This window comes from Glycine soja, chromosome 9 (genome assembly GCF_004193775.1).
Source record: "Glycine soja cultivar W05 chromosome 9, ASM419377v2, whole genome shotgun sequence".
Classification (NCBI taxonomy): Eukaryota; Viridiplantae; Streptophyta; class Magnoliopsida; order Fabales; family Fabaceae; genus Glycine; species Glycine soja.
The window spans coordinates 17,676,502-17,696,748 of NC_041010.1; the positions used below are offsets into that span (position 1 = coordinate 17,676,502).

Below are 20,247 nucleotides of genomic sequence, written 5' to 3' on the forward strand. Positions count from 1 at the left end.
TGGTTCCTTTTCATGGTTGTGGATATTGGGTTAGGCTAGGTATGTTTTTATTTTAAATAATTTTGTGTTTCATCTCTCTATTGTGATGAATCTGATTAATGGCATGCACAACTTATCTTTTACACATTGTGGGTGACTTACAGTTCCAATGTTGATGTTGGCTTTGTAGGGTTGGGTACATATTTATTTGCTAGTTTTGTGGTTTGTTTACACTAGTTTCTAGACTAGTACACCAATTTTCACGTCTACTAAGTTGGACAAGTTTTATTTTTGTTCGAAAATTGACTTGAATAATTTCTAAAACAATTAATAACTATAAATTATTATATTCAACTTCATACCATTTTCCATCACATTTATGTGAAAAGTTTGAATGCAATTTCAATCCAATTTCGTCTAAAAATACGAAAACTTAAACTTAGTTAATGTTCATTGTATAAACAAACTCTTTGATATGGGCATTTGTATATTACCATTCAATTCCTATTTTACCCTTCTCTAATCCTTAATTACTTAGAATCTTGATATCTTAAATGGACTGTGATGAATAATTCTATAAGCTACTACATTCATAATCCCATCACCATGCCCACTTCCCCCATTCATTTCTCAATTTGTGTTTTCCTATTTTACATGTTATGAATGAGTTGCAACATCAACTTTTTTTAACATTTTTTTTATCATTGTTTTCTTTTTATAAAATTGCTAATTTTATTTAAAAAAATATTTTGCAATTTTATCTTCATGAAGAGAAAGGGTTTCAATGTCGATCTTTATTAAGGCCGAAAGATATAAGATGCACATAATTCGTACTCAGTGTTGTAGAGTGAAAAAACAAGATAAAGAAGAAAGCAATAATAGAACTAAAAATGAAACAAAACTGAGTACAATTATTTGCAAAATAAGGGGTTCTACCATCATACTCCTCAACACATCCTTTGTAGCTAATGCACCTTTTACCATTCCTTAGAGTTTAATAAGAACAAATTAATTCATGAGTGATGACTTTTAAATAGAGAGAGGGACACAAATTTATAATTTTTAATAAATTTCAACAAATGACAAAGAAGGTGTTAGAGATGGTGATGCTAGAATTTCTATTTTTTAAATTACAAAATTTCAATTCTCCTTTATTTCCTGGGTGCATGTAAAGGTTGAAAATTTAAATTACAATTCCTTGTCATATTTTAAATTTTGCCTTCAATATTTTTAGTAAAAAGATTCTCGTTATTGTTTTACTTTTTTTTTGTTGGAAATTTTGGAAAATAATAGTCATATAAAGTATTTTTATTTGAGATCTTTTTCATTACTGTTCAAAATGTTGTTTTAAAAAGATTAAATAAATTATAAATTTTTAATATAATAATAATAATAATACTGACAATGAATAATTTTTTATAATTTTCAAATAAATCAGTTTGTTAGATCTAGAAGGTTTTATGAATGAATTGACATCTTACCTGTCTAACTAAATAAGATTTACTAGAAGTTGTGGCTTCATCTATTTTCTGAAAAGGTCTCATCTAAGGTTTGATGTATGTTAGGTCATAGGCCTGTCACCTAGGTTTGATGTATAATTCTTTTGTTTTTTTTTTCTTAAAGAGCTTTAACTTAGATAGTATTATGAACAGAAAAAAAATATTATCTAAAATACTTTAAAGACAAAAAATAAAATAAACAATTTATAATAATAAAAAATAAGATTGAAAGAAAAAATAATAAATTATAAGGATTTAAACAATATTTAAGTCCATAAAACTTTTATTTTACATAAGTATTTACTCATTTATAATTTACGATATATTATAAAAATTGATACAATTATTCTTAGTCAATATTTTGTTTTTAAAATAATTCATAAACTTATCAGCTAAATTCATGATGTACGAGAATATAAAATTATATTATTGTAATATATATGCTGAAATCAAATTAGTATCTTGAGTATAATAGAGATGGAGAGAATTTCTTTTTATTTCTTTTAATCATAGTTAACTTTTCATAAATATAATTTTTTTGGTTATTTCTCATTTTTGAAAATATAAAAAATATTCAAAACAAATGTTTTGCAAGCCACAAAATCATAAAAAAGAAAGACAGAAAACCAATCCAATTAAGCAATACAGTGCAAGGAATGGTATGTGTCATCCTAAACTTTCCCATCCCTATATATTTCATAATAAATTATTCTGATTTATTGATTATTAATTTATGACCTTATCAACAAAAAATATTAAATTTATTTGTATTTATGTTTTCTTTTTCAAAAATAATATTAAAATACTTGGTAGTATTTATTAAAAATTGTAAAATGGGTAATATAAAACTATATTGTTGTAACAAATACATTCAAATTTTTGTAGGATTTTCATATTAGTTTATGTTAGAAAACTTAGTAATTATTTATTAAGGATGGAATTATAATAGATTATTTCTCCTATGCTTAATATTTATAATAATGTATTGTGAAACATATTACTCAGCTCAAATATAAATTTAAATGTTGATAAATATTTAAATATCTTTATTATATGACTTTTATTTATATAAACATACTTTTACTCTTTTACTGTATTATTTATGATATTAGAAAGTCAATACATTTATTTACAATTGATATTTTGTTTTCCTAATGTTTTATTAAAATAATTATCAATAAAGTTCATACTGAAAACATTTAGTTATATTTATATAATTTATATGATCAAATCAATTTTACATTTAAAATATATTATTTTTTCAATGGCCTAATACATATATTTTTTATTTTTAATAGACTTAAAGAGGTAATCTTGTTTTATTTTGATTTGTTATAATGTTATATTTCAGAAAATTTAGAAGAGGAAAATTTTCCTCAAAGTTAATTTGTCTAAATATTTAATTCCATGTATTATTATACTATACTAAGATTAAATACTCGACTTCTTAAACAAATTTTCAATTCATACATAGATACAGATATTAGATTCATTACACTTTTTATTAGTCTTAGGTTAGACACCAATGGTGTTTCTCAACTCATTGAGTGAGTGATCAATCTCAATCTATTGTGTGATTGTTGCTAGTCCAAGAAATTTGTTTACATAGGAGGACAACTAAATTGAGTTTATTATGTTAAATAGATCATTCTCTCACCTATGAACCTAATCGGGTCTTACACCACTTCATCATTTTATGGGTTATTAAATTCCATACCTTTGTAAAAATAACAATGGTAATACTTATCAATTAATTTAAATATCTTAAAAACATTAATGATTCAAAATATTTAATGCTATTTCTATTCAAACAAGATATTTAATGTTATTTATTTTTAATAGTTCTTCTAATAAATTATTTGCGTTGAATGGACATTTATGACCATAAAATAAATTATTATATTTATTAGAAAAGAGGTAAGAACCTTCATACAAACATTTAATTTTTTTGAATATTTGAAATAAATATCAACAATCAATAAATGTACCTTTTAATCATTTTAAATATTTTTAAAACATTAATGCTTCCAAACATTTAATGTTATTTATTATTATAAGCTCCTATAATAAATTATTTATTTTTAACAGACATTTATGACCTTACAATAAATTATTTCATTTATTGATAGTTGATATTATTTTTTTCAAAAACTTATTTCAAGAACTTCATTAGAAAATATTATATTGATAGTATAAAAGTAAGAACCTTCGTACAAGAATTTATTAAAATTGTGTGTGCAAAACGGAGGTGAGTGCAAATCAGAGGAGTACCGCTTCACCCTTCAAGGTAAGGGGGTGGGAATCAATTAGAGAATTAGGGATTAAAACAATATTTTTTGGATCATATGATATTTGATTAATTAAAACATATACTTATATTAAAACAATGTTTTTTTGGAACATATGATATGCTGAAAATTCTTGAAGTTGATTCTAAATAGTTGTAAAGTTTGGGATATCTTTTATATTGTTTTAATTCATTCTCTTTGCATATCTCTATATATATGTGTGTAAAACTAATATGTAAATTGTTAGATTATATAACAGTATAATATAATATTTAATTATGAATAAATAATTACATGAATAAAATCTAATAAAGTCGATAAAAGTTTATATTTATTATAATTCAATGTATGCTTAGTTTGAGATCAATTGTGTGTTAGACTATCTTTTTAATACATAAGACAAATTTTTTCTTTCTAATTTTTTTAGTACATGTATTTAATTAAGTTTTCATAATTCAACTATCTCATTGTCTATGTTACATTTATGTAGGAGGAATTCCAAACCGCAATAAGGATGACTCACTCCTTAAATGATGTTGAAGCTATACACGCAACACCAGAATCCATTTGCAATCCTACTAATTACAACATTGGTTGTGACCATGTTGTTAACAACCAAAAAAATGAGGTATATATATTTAATTTTCAATTTAACATTTCTTTTTTTTTCAAAATAATTCAAAATTTTCATTATTATAATTTTCTTGTATATATCATCTAATCATACATTAATTTGCACATTTTAACAACAAAAATTGTGTCTATTTTATATGTCAAATGATCTAACTTTTGACTTATTTGTCTCATTATATAAATATTTGGCCAAATTAAGATGTTTGTTAAACAAGTTTGTTTTCCTAATTTATAGGCTAAATAGCTTATAAATTTTAAATTAAGCTAATCAATTAACAATTTTCAAACATATATAAGAATTTCAACTAGACTATGACACAATTGTGCATATGATAAACTGAATCCTAAAAGGACAGTCCATCATGTATTTGCATAGTTTGAATTTTTGTGTTGATTTTCATGAATATATTTTTTTAATCGTATGTGTGTGTGTGTGTGTCTATATATATATATATATATATATATATCATTGCACACTTTATCTTTCTATTTACATTTTTACCAATAAGTTTAACTTATATATCTTTCTGTTGTTATTAGAATGAAACCCCACCTGCGACACAAAATTCAAAGCCAAAACGAGGAAGACCCTTTAAAACGCCACCTGAATCGATTAAAAATTGGTATGTTATACGCAAAGAACGAAAGATCGCCAACAGGTTCGATACGGTACGTAATCCAATTAAAATGAAAATTTGATGTTTATTTATCTTCTTCCTTTTTGAGTTAAGATAAGATGGGTTTTCATAAGTGAATTCATTAATTCAATTGTTTTATTATGTAAAAAAATCTAGAGGGAAAATTAACAAACTTGTTTATTTCTTAAATATTTTAGGTAAATATTACACATAGTGAACATAGAGATCTATTTTTTAAATATATTTCTTACAATAAATAGTTAGTTTGAGCAATATATTGAATATTTACAAAGTATTTCTTTTCAAACTACGAAGAGTAGTTTTTATACAAAAATCATCAACAATAGTCTGTGTGATAAAATTGAAATGTTAGTACATTGTGATTTTAAAACAAAAATATGATACTTTTATAGACCATTCAGGTATAAAATATAGGCATATGTCATCAATACATCAATGATATATTAATAAAATAGATCATACTTAGAGAAAACAACATTCTATATATTTAGATAACAACAAGCAATTCATGTAGTAGGGTTAATAAACCAATTAGACAATAAGCAATGTCCAGGCTTTACTTTGGAAAAAAAACCATATTCCAAGTAGTAACCTTAATATGATCAAGATGTCCACACAAATTATAATTGTCATTATTCCAAATGAGAAAAAAAATGGATTGTTGATTATATAGGGTTCACAATTTTATCCCATTGTTTTCCTTCCATATATAAGTAATGTCCAAGACAATAATGTTACCTCCTTTCTCTATAATCTTCTCTTCTCCAGTATCCTCAAAAAAGATTTGATAAAACCCATTTTTGCATAAAGCATCAAATAGAGAACCATGACTCTATGCTAAAAATCTCTATAAATATTTTCCGCCTCAACATTCATTCTACCTTAAGTGTATATTTTAATCAACGTTCAGTAAGTTAGATTATTAGGTTAAAGGTGTCTTGTTTTTGTGTCATCAAATAATTTTCAAACCACAGCATATTTGTTCTACCTTCCATATTCCTCAATTAGTGTATTATAAGTTAATGTCATTTTTATTTCACAAGTCTCTATCTGTCCAAATTTACCCTTAAATACTAAGGGCTAAGGGTCTTTATATCTTAAAGTGGATTGTGATGAAAAATCCAAAGCTACACTATTTCTATGATCATCATAATTGTATCCCGTCCCCTTTCTCATTTATTTGTCATTTTATATTTTCCTATTTAACGTGATAGGAATGAATGAATTGCAACATCAACTTTTTTTAACAAGTTTTCTCTTGTTTGGTCTTTGTTATGATGGTTCATTTTATTATTTTTTTTTCTTGCAGATTTTAAATTTTCCTATCTATCATGCTAGGAATCAATTAATTGCAATATCAACTTGTTTAAGTTTTCTATCGTTTGCCTTTTGTTATTATCACTCATTTTACTATCTTTTTTTTTTGCAGACTTATATTCATAAGGAGACAGGCTTTCGCTGTCGGTCTTTGAAGGAGATTAAGAATTACGAGAAATATGGAAGTCCCCCTCGACGTCACAAAGTGAAAACACAAGCCAAAGAAGAAAGCAATGACAAAACCAAAAATGAAACAGAAGTGACTATATTTATTTTAAAAAATAAGTAGGGCTAACAATGTATTCTCCAACACATTTTAGTATTGGTTAAAGTTTACTGACAACTACAAGCTCATGAGTAGAACTGAAAGTGATTAAAGAAACAGTAGTAGTACATCCTTTTATTATTTTCAATCCACATGAACAAGTAACAAAGAGTGCATTAGAGATAGTGGTGATTTTTCTTTTCAAAATTAGAAAAGTTTAGTTCTCTTTTATTTATGGGGTGCATGTAAAGTTTGGCATTTTAAATCACAATTCAATGTGATATTTTAATTTTTTCCATCAATGTATTCAAGAAAAACAATATCATTAGTGATTTTCATATTCTTTTTAGTTTTACTATCTAGGACGGTTTTTGGAAAATGATAACTATAATGAGTATGCTTCTTCAGGGTGTTTGGAATCTTTTTCATTGCTATTCAAAATGTTGTTATTAAATATTGCAAAAAAAATAATCAAACAAATGATGACTAATAATATATGAAAGTGATGTGAATATGCATATTTTGAATGTTTTGTATTCTCCTATATTATAATGTTTTTTTATTTTTGTTTACTTTTCCAGATGTTTTTTACTATTAAAATTCCTGGAATATTGAGAAATGTTTTTTGCTAAAGAAAAGAACAAAGAACTGGAAATTGAACTTTTTATTTATTTATTTTAGAGTTTATTGTAATTTATCACTATTCAACCCAAAAAATTTAATTTCTATGGTCAATGTTTCCAGTAAATAATGTTTATGACAAAAAAAATACCTATTGGAATCAACACAATATTCCTCACTAAATGTTTCATTCTTTGTCATGATTTTTTCAGGAAATGGTTGTTGCTCAAAGAAAAGCAAAAGCAGAAGTTATGAAAACTTTTGTTGAAGAGTTTCTTTCGGAAGCTTATTACAATCAGCTTCACATGTTCGACCCATAATCAATATAAATCAACTATTATATAATGTTCAAATCGACTGAAAAACATTATCATCAGTTTATTTAATACCTATGTTGACAACTTCCATGTGATTTAGGATTTTCATATGATTTTATTTTGACTTTCTATGTTGGATGAAATGACTTTCAGCTATGCTTTTTTTCTTTTGGGTTAGTCTAACAATTTGCTAGAAAGATCTCAATCCATTGGTTCCTTTTCATGGTTGTGGATATTGGGTTAGGCTAGGTATGTTTTTATTTTAAATAATTTTGTGTTTCATCTCTCTATTGTGATGAATCTGATTAATGGCATGCACAACTTATCTTTTACACATTGTGGGTGACTTACAGTTCCAATGTTGATGTTGGCTTTGTAGGGTTGGGTACATATTTATTTGCTAGTTTTGTGGTTTGTTTACACTAGTTTCTAGACTAGTACACCAATTTTCACGTCTACTAAGTTGGACAAGTTTTATTTTTGTTCGAAAATTGACTTGAATAATTTCTAAAACAATTAATAACTATAAATTATTATATTCAACTTCATACCATTTTCCATCACATTTATGTGAAAAGTTTGAATGCAATTTCAATCCAATTTCGTCTAAAAATACGAAAACTTAAACTTAGTTAATGTTCATTGTATAAACAAACTCTTTGATATGGGCATTTGTATATTACCATTCAATTCCTATTTTACCCTTCTCTAATCCTTAATTACTTAGAATCTTGATATCTTAAATGGACTGTGATGAATAATTCTATAAGCTACTACATTCATAATCCCATCACCATGCCCACTTCCCCCATTCATTTCTCAATTTGTGTTTTCCTATTTTACATGTTATGAATGAGTTGCAACATCAACTTTTTTTAACATTTTTTTTATCATTGTTTTCTTTTTATAAAATTGCTAATTTTATTTAAAAAAATATTTTGCAATTTTATCTTCATGAAGAGAAAGGGTTTCAATGTCGATCTTTATTAAGGCCGAAAGATATAAGATGCACATAATTCGTACTCAGTGTTGTAGAGTGAAAAAACAAGATAAAGAAGAAAGCAATAATAGAACTAAAAATGAAACAAAACTGAGTACAATTATTTGCAAAATAAGGGGTTCTACCATCATACTCCTCAACACATCCTTTGTAGCTAATGCACCTTTTACCATTCCTTAGAGTTTAATAAGAACAAATTAATTCATGAGTGATGACTTTTAAATAGAGAGAGGGACACAAATTTATAATTTTTAATAAATTTCAACAAATGACAAAGAAGGTGTTAGAGATGGTGATGCTAGAATTTCTATTTTTTAAATTACAAAATTTCAATTCTCCTTTATTTCCTGGGTGCATGTAAAGGTTGAAAATTTAAATTACAATTCCTTGTCATATTTTAAATTTTGCCTTCAATATTTTTAGTAAAAAGATTCTCGTTATTGTTTTACTTTTTTTTTGTTGGAAATTTTGGAAAATAATAGTCATATAAAGTATTTTTATTTGAGATCTTTTTCATTACTGTTCAAAATGTTGTTTTAAAAAGATTAAATAAATTATAAATTTTTAATATAATAATAATAATACTGACAATGAATAATTTTTCATAATTTTCAAATAAATCAGTTTGTTAGATCTAGAAGGTTTTTATGAATGAATTGACATCTTACCTGTCTAACTAAATAAGATTTACTAGAAGTTGTGGCTTCATCTATTTTCTGAAAAGGTCTCATCTAAGGTTTGTTGTATGTTAGGTCATAGGCCTGTCACCTAGGTTTGATGTATAATTCTTTTGTTTTTTTTTCCTTAAAGAGCTTTAACTTAGATAGTATTATGAACAGAAAAAAAATATTATCTAAAATACTTTAAAGACAACAAATAAAATAAACAATTTATAATAATAAAAAATAAGATTGAAAGAAAAAAAATAATAAATTATAAGGATTTAAATAATATTTAAGTCCATAATACTTTTCTTTTACATAAGTATTTACTCATTTATAATTTACGGTATATTATAAAAATTGATACAATTATTCTTAGTCAATATTTTGTTTTTAAAATAATTCATAAACTTATCAGCTAAATTCATGATGTATGAGAATATAAAATTATATTATTGTAATATATATGCTGAAATCAAATTAGTATCTTGAGTATAATAGAGATGGAGAGAATTTCTTTTTATTTCTTTTAATCATAGTTAACTTTTCATAAATATAATTTTTTTGGTTATTTCTCTTTTTTGAAAATATAAAAAAATATTCAAAACAAATGTTTTACAAGCCACAAAATCATAAAAAAGAAAGACAGAAAACTAATCCAATTCAGTAATACAGTGCAAGGAATGGTATGTGTCATCCTAAACTTTCCCATCCCTATATATTTAATCAATAAATCATATTAGTTAACTTTTCATAAATATAATTTTTTTGGTTATTTCTCATTTTTGAAAATATAAAAAATATTCAAAACAAATGTTTTGCAAGCCACAAAATCATAAAAAAGAAAGACAGAAAACCAATCCAATTAAGCAATACAGTGCAAGGAATGGTATGTGTCATCCTAAACTTTCCCATCCCTATATATTTCATAATAAATTATTCTGATTTATTGATTATTAATTTATGACCTTATCAACAAAAAATATTAAATTTATTTGTATTTATGTTTCCTTTTTCAAAAATAATATTAAAATACTTGGTAGTATTTATTAAAAATTGTAAAATGGGTAATATAAAACTATATTGATGTAACAAATACATTCAAATTTTTGTAGGATGGAATTATTTATTAAGGATGGAATTATAATAGATTATTTCTCCTATGCTTAATATTTATGATAATGTATTGTGAAACATATTACTCAGCTCAAATATAAATTTAAATGTTGATAAATATTTAATTTTCTTTATTATATGACTTTTATTTATATAAACATACTTTTACTCTTTTACTGTATTATTTATGATATTAGAAAGTCAATACATTTATTTACAATTGATATTTTGTTTTCCAAATGTTTTATTAAAATAATTATCAATAAAGTTCATACTGAAAACATTTAGTTATATTTATGTAATTTATATGATCAAATCAATTTTACATTTAAAATATATTATTTTTTCAATGGCCTAATACATATATTTTTTATTTTTAATAGACTTAAAGAGGTAATCTTGTTTTATTTTGATTTGTTATAATGTTATATTTCAGAAAATTTAGAAGAGGAAAATTTTCCTCCAAGTTAATTTGTCTAAATATTTAATTCCATGTATTATTATACTATATTGAGATTAAATACTTGACTTCTTAAACAAATTTTCAATTCATACATAGATACATATATTAGATTCATTACATTTTTTATTACTCTTAGGTTAGACACCATTGGTGTTTCTCAACTCATTGAGTGAGTGATCAATCTCAATCTATTGTGTGATTGTTGGTAGTCCAAGAAATGTTTTTACAAAGGAAGGCAACTAAATTGAGTTTATTATGTTAAATAGATCATTCTCTCACCTATGAACCTAATCGGGTCTTACACCACTTCATCATTTTATGGGTTATTAAATTCCATACCTTTGTAACAATAACAATGGTAATACTTATCAATTAATTTAAATATCTTAAAAACATTAATGATTCAAAATATTTAATGCTATTTTTATTCAAACAAAATATTTAATGTTATTTATTTTTAATAGTTCTTCTAATAAATTATTTGCTTTGAATGGACATTTATGACCATACAATAAATGATTATATTTATTAGAAAAGAGGTAAGAACCTTCATACAAATATTTAATTTTTTTGAATATTTGAAATAAATATCAACAATCAATAAATGTACCTTTTAATCAATTTTAATACTTTAAAAACATTAATGCTTCCAAACATTTAATGTTATTTATTATTATAAGCTCCTATAATAAATTATTTATTTTTAACTGACATTTATGACCTTACAATAAATTAATTCATTTATTGATAGTTGATATTTTTTTTTCTAAAATTTATTTCAAGAACTTCATTAGAAAATATTATATTGATAGTATAAAAGTAAGAACCTTCATACAAGGATTTATTAAAATTGTGTGTGCAAAACGGAGGTGAGTGCAAATTAGAGGAGTACCGCCTCACCCTTCAAGGTAAGGGGGTGAGAATCAATTAGAAAATTAGGGATTAAAACAATATTTTTTTGATCATATGATATTTGATTAATTAAAACATATACTTAGATTAAAAGAATATTTTTTTGGAACATATGATATGCTGAAAATTCTTGAAGTTGATTCTAAATAGTTGTAAAGTTTGGGATATCTTTTATATTGTTTTAATTCATTCTCTTTGCATATCTCTACATATATGTGTGTAAAACTAATATGTAAATTGTTAGATTATATAACAGTATAATATAATATTCAATTACAAATAAATAATTACATGAATAAAATCTGATAAAGTCGATAAAAGTTTATATTTATTATAATTCATTGTATGCTTAGTTTGAGATCAATTGTATGTTAAACTATCTTTTTAATTCATAAGACATTTTTTATTTCTAATTTTTTTAGTACATTTATATATAATCTAATCATACATTAATTTGCACATTTTAACAACAAAAATTGTGTCTATTTTATATGTCAAATGATCTAACTTTTAACTTATTTGTCTCATTGTATAAATATTTGGCCAAATTAAGATGTTTGTTAAACTAGTTTGTTTTACTGTACCCCGTCCCCTTTCCCATTTATTTGTCATTTTATATTTTCCTATTTAACATGATAGGAATGAATGAATTGCAACATCAACTTTTTTAATAAGTTTTCTCTTGTTTGGTTTTTGTTATGATGGTTCATTTTATTATTTTTTTTCTTGCAGATTTTATATTTTCCTATCTATCACGCTAGGAATCAATGAATTGCAATATCAACATGTTTAAGTTTTCTCTCGTTTGCCTTTTGTTATTATCACTCATTTTACTATTTTTTTTTTTTGCAGACTTATATTCAGTGTCGGTCTTTGGAGGAGATTAAGAATTACAAGAAATATGGAAGTCGTCCTCGGCGTCACAAGGTGAAAACACAAGACAAAGAAGAAAGCAATGACAAAACCAAAAATGAAATAGATGTGAGTATATTTATTTTAAAAAAATAAGTAGGGCTAACAATGTATTTTCCAACACATTTAACTATTGGTTAAAGTTTACTGACGACTACAAGCTCATGAGCATGATTGAGAGTGATTAAAGAAACAGTAGTAGTACATCCTTTTGTTATTTTCAATCAACATGAACAAGTAACAAAGAGTGCATTAAAGATAGTGGTGATTTTTCTTTTCAAAATTAGAAAAGTTTAGTTCTCTTTTATTTTTGGGGTGCATGTAAAGTTTGACATTTTAAATCATAATTCAATGTGATATTTTAATTCTTTCCATCAATATATTCAAGAAAAATAATATCATTAGTGATTTTCATATTCTTTTTAGTTTTACTATCTAGGACGTTTTTTGAAAAATGATAACTATAATGAGTATGCTTTTTCAGGGAGTTTGGAATCTTTTCCATTGCTATTCAAAATGTTGTTATTAAATATTGCAAAAAAAATAATCAAACAAATGATGGCTAATAATTAATGAAAGTGATTTGTGTATGGATATTTTGAATGTTTTGTATTCTCCTATATTATAATGTTTTTGTTTTTGTTTACTTTTCCTGATGCTTTTACTATTAAAAATTCCTGGAATATTGATAAATGTTTGCTAAAGAAAAGAACAAAGAAATGGAAATTGAATTTTTTTATTTATTTATTTTAGAGTTTATTGTAATTTATCACTATTCAACCCGAAAAATTTAATTTCTATTGTCAATGTTTCCAATAAATAATGTTTATGACAAAAAAAAGATTCAAATTGAAATCAACACAATATTCCTCACTAAATGTTTCATCATTTGTCATGATTTTTTCAGGAAATGCTTGTTGCTCAAGGAAAAGCAAAAGCAGAAGTTATGAGAACTTTTGTTGAAGAGTTTCTTTCGGAAGCTTATTACAATCAGCTTCACATGTTCAACCCATAATCAACAAAAATCAACTATTATATAATGTTCAAACCGACTGTAAAACATTTTCATCAATTTATTTAATACCTATGTTGACAACTTCCATGTGATTTAGGATTTTCATATGATTTTATTTTGAATTTCTATGTTGGATGAAATGACTTTCAGCTATGCTTTATTTTTGGGGTTAGTCTAATAATTTGCTAGAAAGATCTCAATCCATTGGTTGCTTTTCATGGTTGTGGATATTGGGTATGTTTTTATTTGAAATAATTTTGTGTTTCATCTCTCTATTGTGATGAATCTGATTATTGGCATGCCCAACTTATCTTTTACACATTGTGGGTGATTTACACTTCTAATGTTGATGTTGGCTTTGTAGGGTTGGGTACATATTTATTTGCTGGTTTTGTGGTTTGTTTACACTAGTTACTAGACTAGTACACCAATTTTCACGTCTACTAAGTTGGACAAGTTTTGTTTTTGTTGGAAAATTGACTTGAATAATTTCTAAAACAATTAATAACTATAAATTATTAAATTCAACTTCATAACATTTTCCATCACATTTATGTGAAAACTTTGAATGCAATTTCAATCCAATTTCGTCTAAAAATACGAAAACTTAAACTTAGTTAATGTTCATTGTATAAACAAACTCTTTGATATGCGCATTTGTATATTACCATTTAATTCCTATTTTACCCTCTCTAATCCTTAATTACTTAGAGCCTTGATATCTTAAATGGACTGTGATGAATAATTCTATAAGCTACTACATTCATAATCCCATAACCATGCCCACTTCCCCCATTCATTTCTCAATTTGTCTTTTCCTATTTTACATGTTATGAATGAATTGCAGCATCAACTTTTTTAACATTTTTTATCATTGTTTTCTTTTTATAAAATTGCTAATTTTATTTAAAAAAATATTTTGCAATTTTATCTTCATGAAGAGAAAGGGTTTCAATGTCGATCTTTAGTAGGGCTGAAGCATAATTGATACTCGGTGTTATAGAGTGAAAAAACAAAACAAAGTAGAAAACAATAATAGAATTAAAAATGAAATAAAACTAAGTACAATTATTTGCAAAATGAGGAGTGCTAGCATCATACTCCCCAACACATCCTTTCTAGCTAATGCACCTTTTAATATTGGTTAGAGTTTAATAAGAACAAATTAACTCATGAGTGGCCACTTTTATATAGACAGAGGGACACAATTTTGTAATTTTTAATAAATTTCAACAAATGACAAAGAATGTGTTAGTGATGGTGATGCTAGAATTTTTATTTTTTTAATTACAAAATTTCAGTTCTCTTTTATTTCCTGGGTGCATGTAAAGGTTGGAATTTTAAATTACAATTCCTTGTCATATTTTAAATTTCACCTTCAATATTTTTAGTAAAAATATTCGAATTAATGTTTTACCTATTATTTTTAGTTTTACTACTAGGAAATTTTGGAAAATAATAATTATACTGAGTATTTTTATTTGCGGTGCTTGGTATCTTTTTCATTATTATTCAAAATGTTGTTTTAAAATTTTTGAAACTTAATTGATGGCTAGCATGGAAGTAGAAACCCACGTGAGTTCATATTTTGGATGTTTTGTATTTTCCTTTACTATTAATTTTTTTAAAATATTGCTATTATTTTCAGGAAATGATTGATGCTGAAGAGAAAAATAAAGAAGCAAAAATTGAAGTGAGTATACAGATTTTTAGTATTTTGTATTTTCATTTCGTGCTATTCAAAAAGTTGTATTAAAATTCTGGTACAATTTTCTGGAAATGATACTAGCCAAATGATAATGATAATACCTATATTGACAACCTCATCATTTAAGATTTTGATATGGTTTTATTTTGACATTTTATGTTGGATGATATGACTTTCAAACTAGGTCTTAACTTATTTATTTTTCTATTTGATAACTGATCCTTGTTTCATATAACCCGAATTCAGAGTTCTTACATATAAAAGTTACAAAGAATAATAAATGCAAGCTATAGGATCCAAACACCAATAAGAGAAAGAGCATTGAATGTTATTCCTCTTGGCCTTAAACCATGTCCACAAACTAACCTTTATCGATCAAGTTCATGATAGCACTAAAGTGAAAGGAATGCCTTGAAACATGACATTGTACATTAATCACATAGACCAAACTATAGTATGTCATTAAAGATGACGAGCTAGACACAAAATTTTCTTTTTGAAGAGATAACCGAACTGGAAAAAAAATACCTTTAGGTAAAAGTATCGAGTAACCAGGCCAAGCTTAACTACATTCTAAATACTATTTGTCACTAGGAAGCAAAATAAAAAGGTGAAGAGAGTCTTTGTCAAAGGAAAAATATAACGCGTATGAAATCTCCGTAGTCTAGGACATTATTCCTTTTTCTGAACAGGTTAACTCAAGTTGGTACTTGTATCCTATCCAAAATGACCCACCAAGAAAAGGAAAGAACTTCGAGACAGACAAACCTCTTAAAAATATATTAATGATTAACTAACTATGTAAAAATATTTATACTGTATAAAAATTAAACTCGTCATTTTTACAGTTTTGCTTGTTATATATGCTTTATTTCTTAGGTTAGTCCAGTAATACGGTTTTTGAATATTGGGCAAGGAAATCTTTGTTTAAGATGAACTAACTATTTGTTTCATCTCTCTATACTAATGGATCTGATTATTAGGACAGCTTATGTAACATAGATAAACTATGATTTGTGCATACTAAAATGTGAGTTTTTGGCCTGTTTTATTCAATTTCTAGAATATTTTATTGACAGTACTCATGTTTTTATGTAAGTTTGTACCAAAAAGGTGCTGATGAGACTTATAATAAAAAAGAGTTAAAACATCAATGTTTTTTTTTAAGCAAAAAACATCATCTGGGAGAGCACGATCGTGCGGATTCTGAGCATAGGTTGTCTTGATGTAGCGAGGGAAAGCTAAACCCCTCAAGAAACAGCACAGTCATGCTGCAAATTTTGCTAAAGACAGTCGTGCTGAACTACAGAGACTCGACACAGTTTATGAGTTTCAAATTAGCCAGCTTCTATAGCATGATCGTTTTGACTTTCACGACTCAAACTTATTGTTTGTTATAAATAGAAAAGGGCAAGTTATAGTGAGGGGATCTTTTAATTTGTGTTACCAATATAGACCATTGAGAGTAAGTAATTAAAAGTGACCGTGAGAAGGGCTTAGTCTTTGGAGGATTGTCAAGATCATTACAGGGGATTTCACTTGTAATGTTTCTGCTCCTTTTCAGTTATCATGTATTCCATTTTGATTCTTTGCACCCTTATTTTCAGGGATAGCTAGTTTATTATTCTAGGGTGTTGACATGAACAGAAATTTTATTTCCTAGTGTTTGATTTTAATTGAATTCTATTGTTTCCCTTAGTCAATTATTTTGCTTCACTATTTTGTATTTCTTTAGAACAATCACTTCGTATTTGTATTCAATTATATTATGTGTCCATTGCTTATAATTGATGGACTTGTGTAGCAAATGAGTTTCTGAGTGTCATATGATCAATGATCAACTACAAATTACAAACTTCTAATTAGATTAAATTATCTTTGTATTTGACCTCTTTGTGCTTACCTTTTTTCGTAATTCTGGCCCTACATGATCAACAAGGTTGTAATAAGGAGAAAGAGGATTAATGGATCATGACAAAAAATCTGTTGATTGATTGTAGAGGTATGATTAGTAACTGACATATACTTTAGGATTAAGTTAAAATAAATATTGGGGTAATTATTTTTTTCTGTAGAAATCACAACACTAGGTTCTCATTTCAGATAATCCTTTAAATTGCTCTTTCTCGTTCTTGAAATCAATTTTTAGCACAAACTATTTGATAAACCACTTTTTTGAAACTGCTGTTAAAAATGAATTGCTTAGTTTATTTGAGAAATTAAATTGTTTTGGAACTACCTTTAGTCCTTTGGGTCTATATATATATATATATATATATATATATATATACCTGGACTTAAGGTCCATTGTTACTACAGCAAACGATATATTTTCCCTTAAACGTACTATTTTATATAAATAAAACATGAGGGCTGACTAGGGGGGAAGAAGTGATTGCAAGTGCAAAAGAGGTAAATCACGAAAAATGAATGGTTGTTGTCAAGCTTCCACTCAAATGAAATGAATTGAATACACATCGGCATGAGAGATGTAGAAATTGTGAAAATGTGAGATTGTATCGTTAAAGGTGGCTTAAATAAATTAATTAGTATCGCCTAAATCAGAAGATGCATCTATTTTTAAATATGATTATTAAATGAATTGATGATTTTTATGAGATACTCTATTACGTGAATCCTAAAATTTATGCAATATGCATGATATTTGAATATTACATTCTATATATATATGATGGTCAATGATTATGCTTTGATTGTTGAGTTGTATACTATTTTGGTATGTTTATTTTTTGTAAGTTGTGTGTTGCACGTGCAATTTGTGTCTATGATGATCTCATGCCTAATGTACGTGTGGAACAGGTGGTCACATGTCTTTCAAAGACTCCATGGATATATGAATTTGGATGTGAAGACGTGCTATTCATTTTTGTATAATGCAAAAATATTACAAGTATTTTTATAATTAAATTAAATTAAATCTTGTATTTGAATTAGTTCATAGTTTCATGTAACGGTGATGAGTTGTTATATTGTGTTAATTGTTAACTTCAATATATAAATTTTTTTTATATGCATATGGAAAACTTAAGTATATAAAAAATTCGACAACATCTTAATTTTAAATACCAACTAATAACATAAGTATAGATTATAAAATCATATTTATTTTGACCTCAAAACCAAGGCTGATTAGATGGGTCTTGCTCATACAAGAGTTTGATATAGTCATCAACGATAAGAAGAGATTCGAGAATGTGGTGGCTGACCACCTCTCCCGATTGAAGAATGAAGAAGTGACCAAAGAAGAACCGGAGGTAATGGGAGACTTCCCAGATGAGTTCCTCTTACAAGCCACCACAAGATCTTGATTTTTTGATGTGGCCAACTACAAAGCCATAGGAATCATTCCCGAAGAGCTTAACTGGAGTCAGTGGAAGAAATTTCTGCATGATGCCCGCTTCTATATATGGGATGATCCATATCTGTTCAAGTTAGGAGCATACAATCTGCTGAGGAGGTGTGTTATGATAGAGGAAGCATAGAGCATCCTTTGGCACTACCATAGTTCACCATATAGCGATCACCACAATGGAGATAGGACAACAACAAATGTGCTACGAGAAGGTTTCTTTTGACCCTCAATCTTCAAAGACGCTCATGATTATGTGCGTTGTTATGACAAATACCAAAGAGCAAGGAGATTTCTAGAAGGAATGAAATGCCTCTGTAAAACATAATGGAGATAAAAATATTTGACTTTTGGGGGATTGACTTTGTGGGGCCTCTCCCATCTTCATACGGGAATATCTATATCCTGGTAGTTATTGATTACGTATCTAAGTAGATGGAAATCATAGCCACTCCCAAGAATGATGTCGGGGTAGTGATAAAATTCTTAAAGAAAAACATATTTTCCCATTTTGGAGTTCCACGAGCCTTAATCAATAATAGGGGAACACACTTCTATAATGCGCAATTAAAGAAAGTTCTCGAGCATTACAATGTCAGACATAAGGCGGCCACACCTTATCATCCCCAAACAAATGGCCAAGCAGAAGTTTCAAATAAAGAGATAAAGCGAGTACTTGAGAATATTGTTGTGTCATCAAGAAAAGTTGGGCTTTGAAGTTGGATGATGCTTTCTGGGCTTACAGGATTGCATTCAAGACTCCCATAGGCTTGTCACCATTTCAGTTGGTCTATGGTAAAGCATGCCACCTATCGGTGGAGTTGGAGCACAAAGCCTATTGGCCCCCAAATTGCTAAAATTTGATGAAGTTGTAGTTAGAGAGAAGAGGAAGTTACAATTGTTGGAGTTAAAAGAAATAAGAATGAACACCTATATATCATCCAAAATTTATAAGCAGAAGATAAAGGCATATCATGACAAAAAGCTATAGAGACAGAACTTTTAGCCAGTATAACAAGTCATGCTCTTCAATTCAAGACTCAAACTATTCCTAGGAAAGCTGAAGTCAAAGTGGTCAGGGTCGTTCCTGATCAAAGAAGTAAGACCCCATGGAGCTATGAAATCGATGGACCTTACGGCAAGCACCCCGGAGAAAAGATGGATCATCAACGGACAATGCTTAAAAATTTACAATGGAGGCCAGTTAGAAAGATTAACAAGTGTTGTCTACCTGAATGATGCATAAAATGAAGAACAATGTCTAGCTAAAGACGATAAATTAAGCACTTACTGGGAGGCAACCTATTTTTATTGTAAAAAACCCTCGCTAAGCGTGGAGGTAATTCAAATTCTGGAGAAAATACCAATAGACGTTAAATAGATCATTCTCTCACCTATGAACATAATCGGGTCTTACACCACTTCATCATTTTATGGGTTATTAAATTCCTTACCTTTGTAAAAATAACAATGGTAATACTTATCAATTAATTTAAATATCTTAAAAACAT

At 26.8% G+C, this 20,247-nt stretch overlaps 1 protein-coding gene and 1 long non-coding RNA gene across 2 annotated transcripts; both read left to right on the plus strand.

The window, feature by feature from the left end:
* The first annotated feature begins 3,656 nt into the window (after positions 1-3,656).
* On the plus strand, positions 3,657-7,912 carry LOC114425896. Its single transcript, XM_028392876.1, has 5 exons — positions 3,657-3,765; positions 4,257-4,394; positions 4,940-5,068; positions 6,488-6,634; positions 7,474-7,912. The coding sequence occupies exons 2-5, from the start codon at positions 4,281-4,283 to the stop codon at positions 7,579-7,581; spliced, it is 498 nt and encodes a 165-aa protein (XP_028248677.1). The 5' UTR covers positions 3,657-3,765; positions 4,257-4,280; the 3' UTR covers positions 7,582-7,912.
* A 3,745-nt stretch (positions 7,913-11,657) lies between these two features.
* Positions 11,658-13,886, plus strand: LOC114366995. Its single transcript, XR_003657102.1, has 3 exons — positions 11,658-11,727; positions 12,584-12,712; positions 13,551-13,886. It is a non-coding gene; the product is annotated as an uncharacterized LOC114366995 (long non-coding RNA).
* The last annotated feature ends 6,361 nt before the right edge of the window (positions 13,887-20,247 follow it).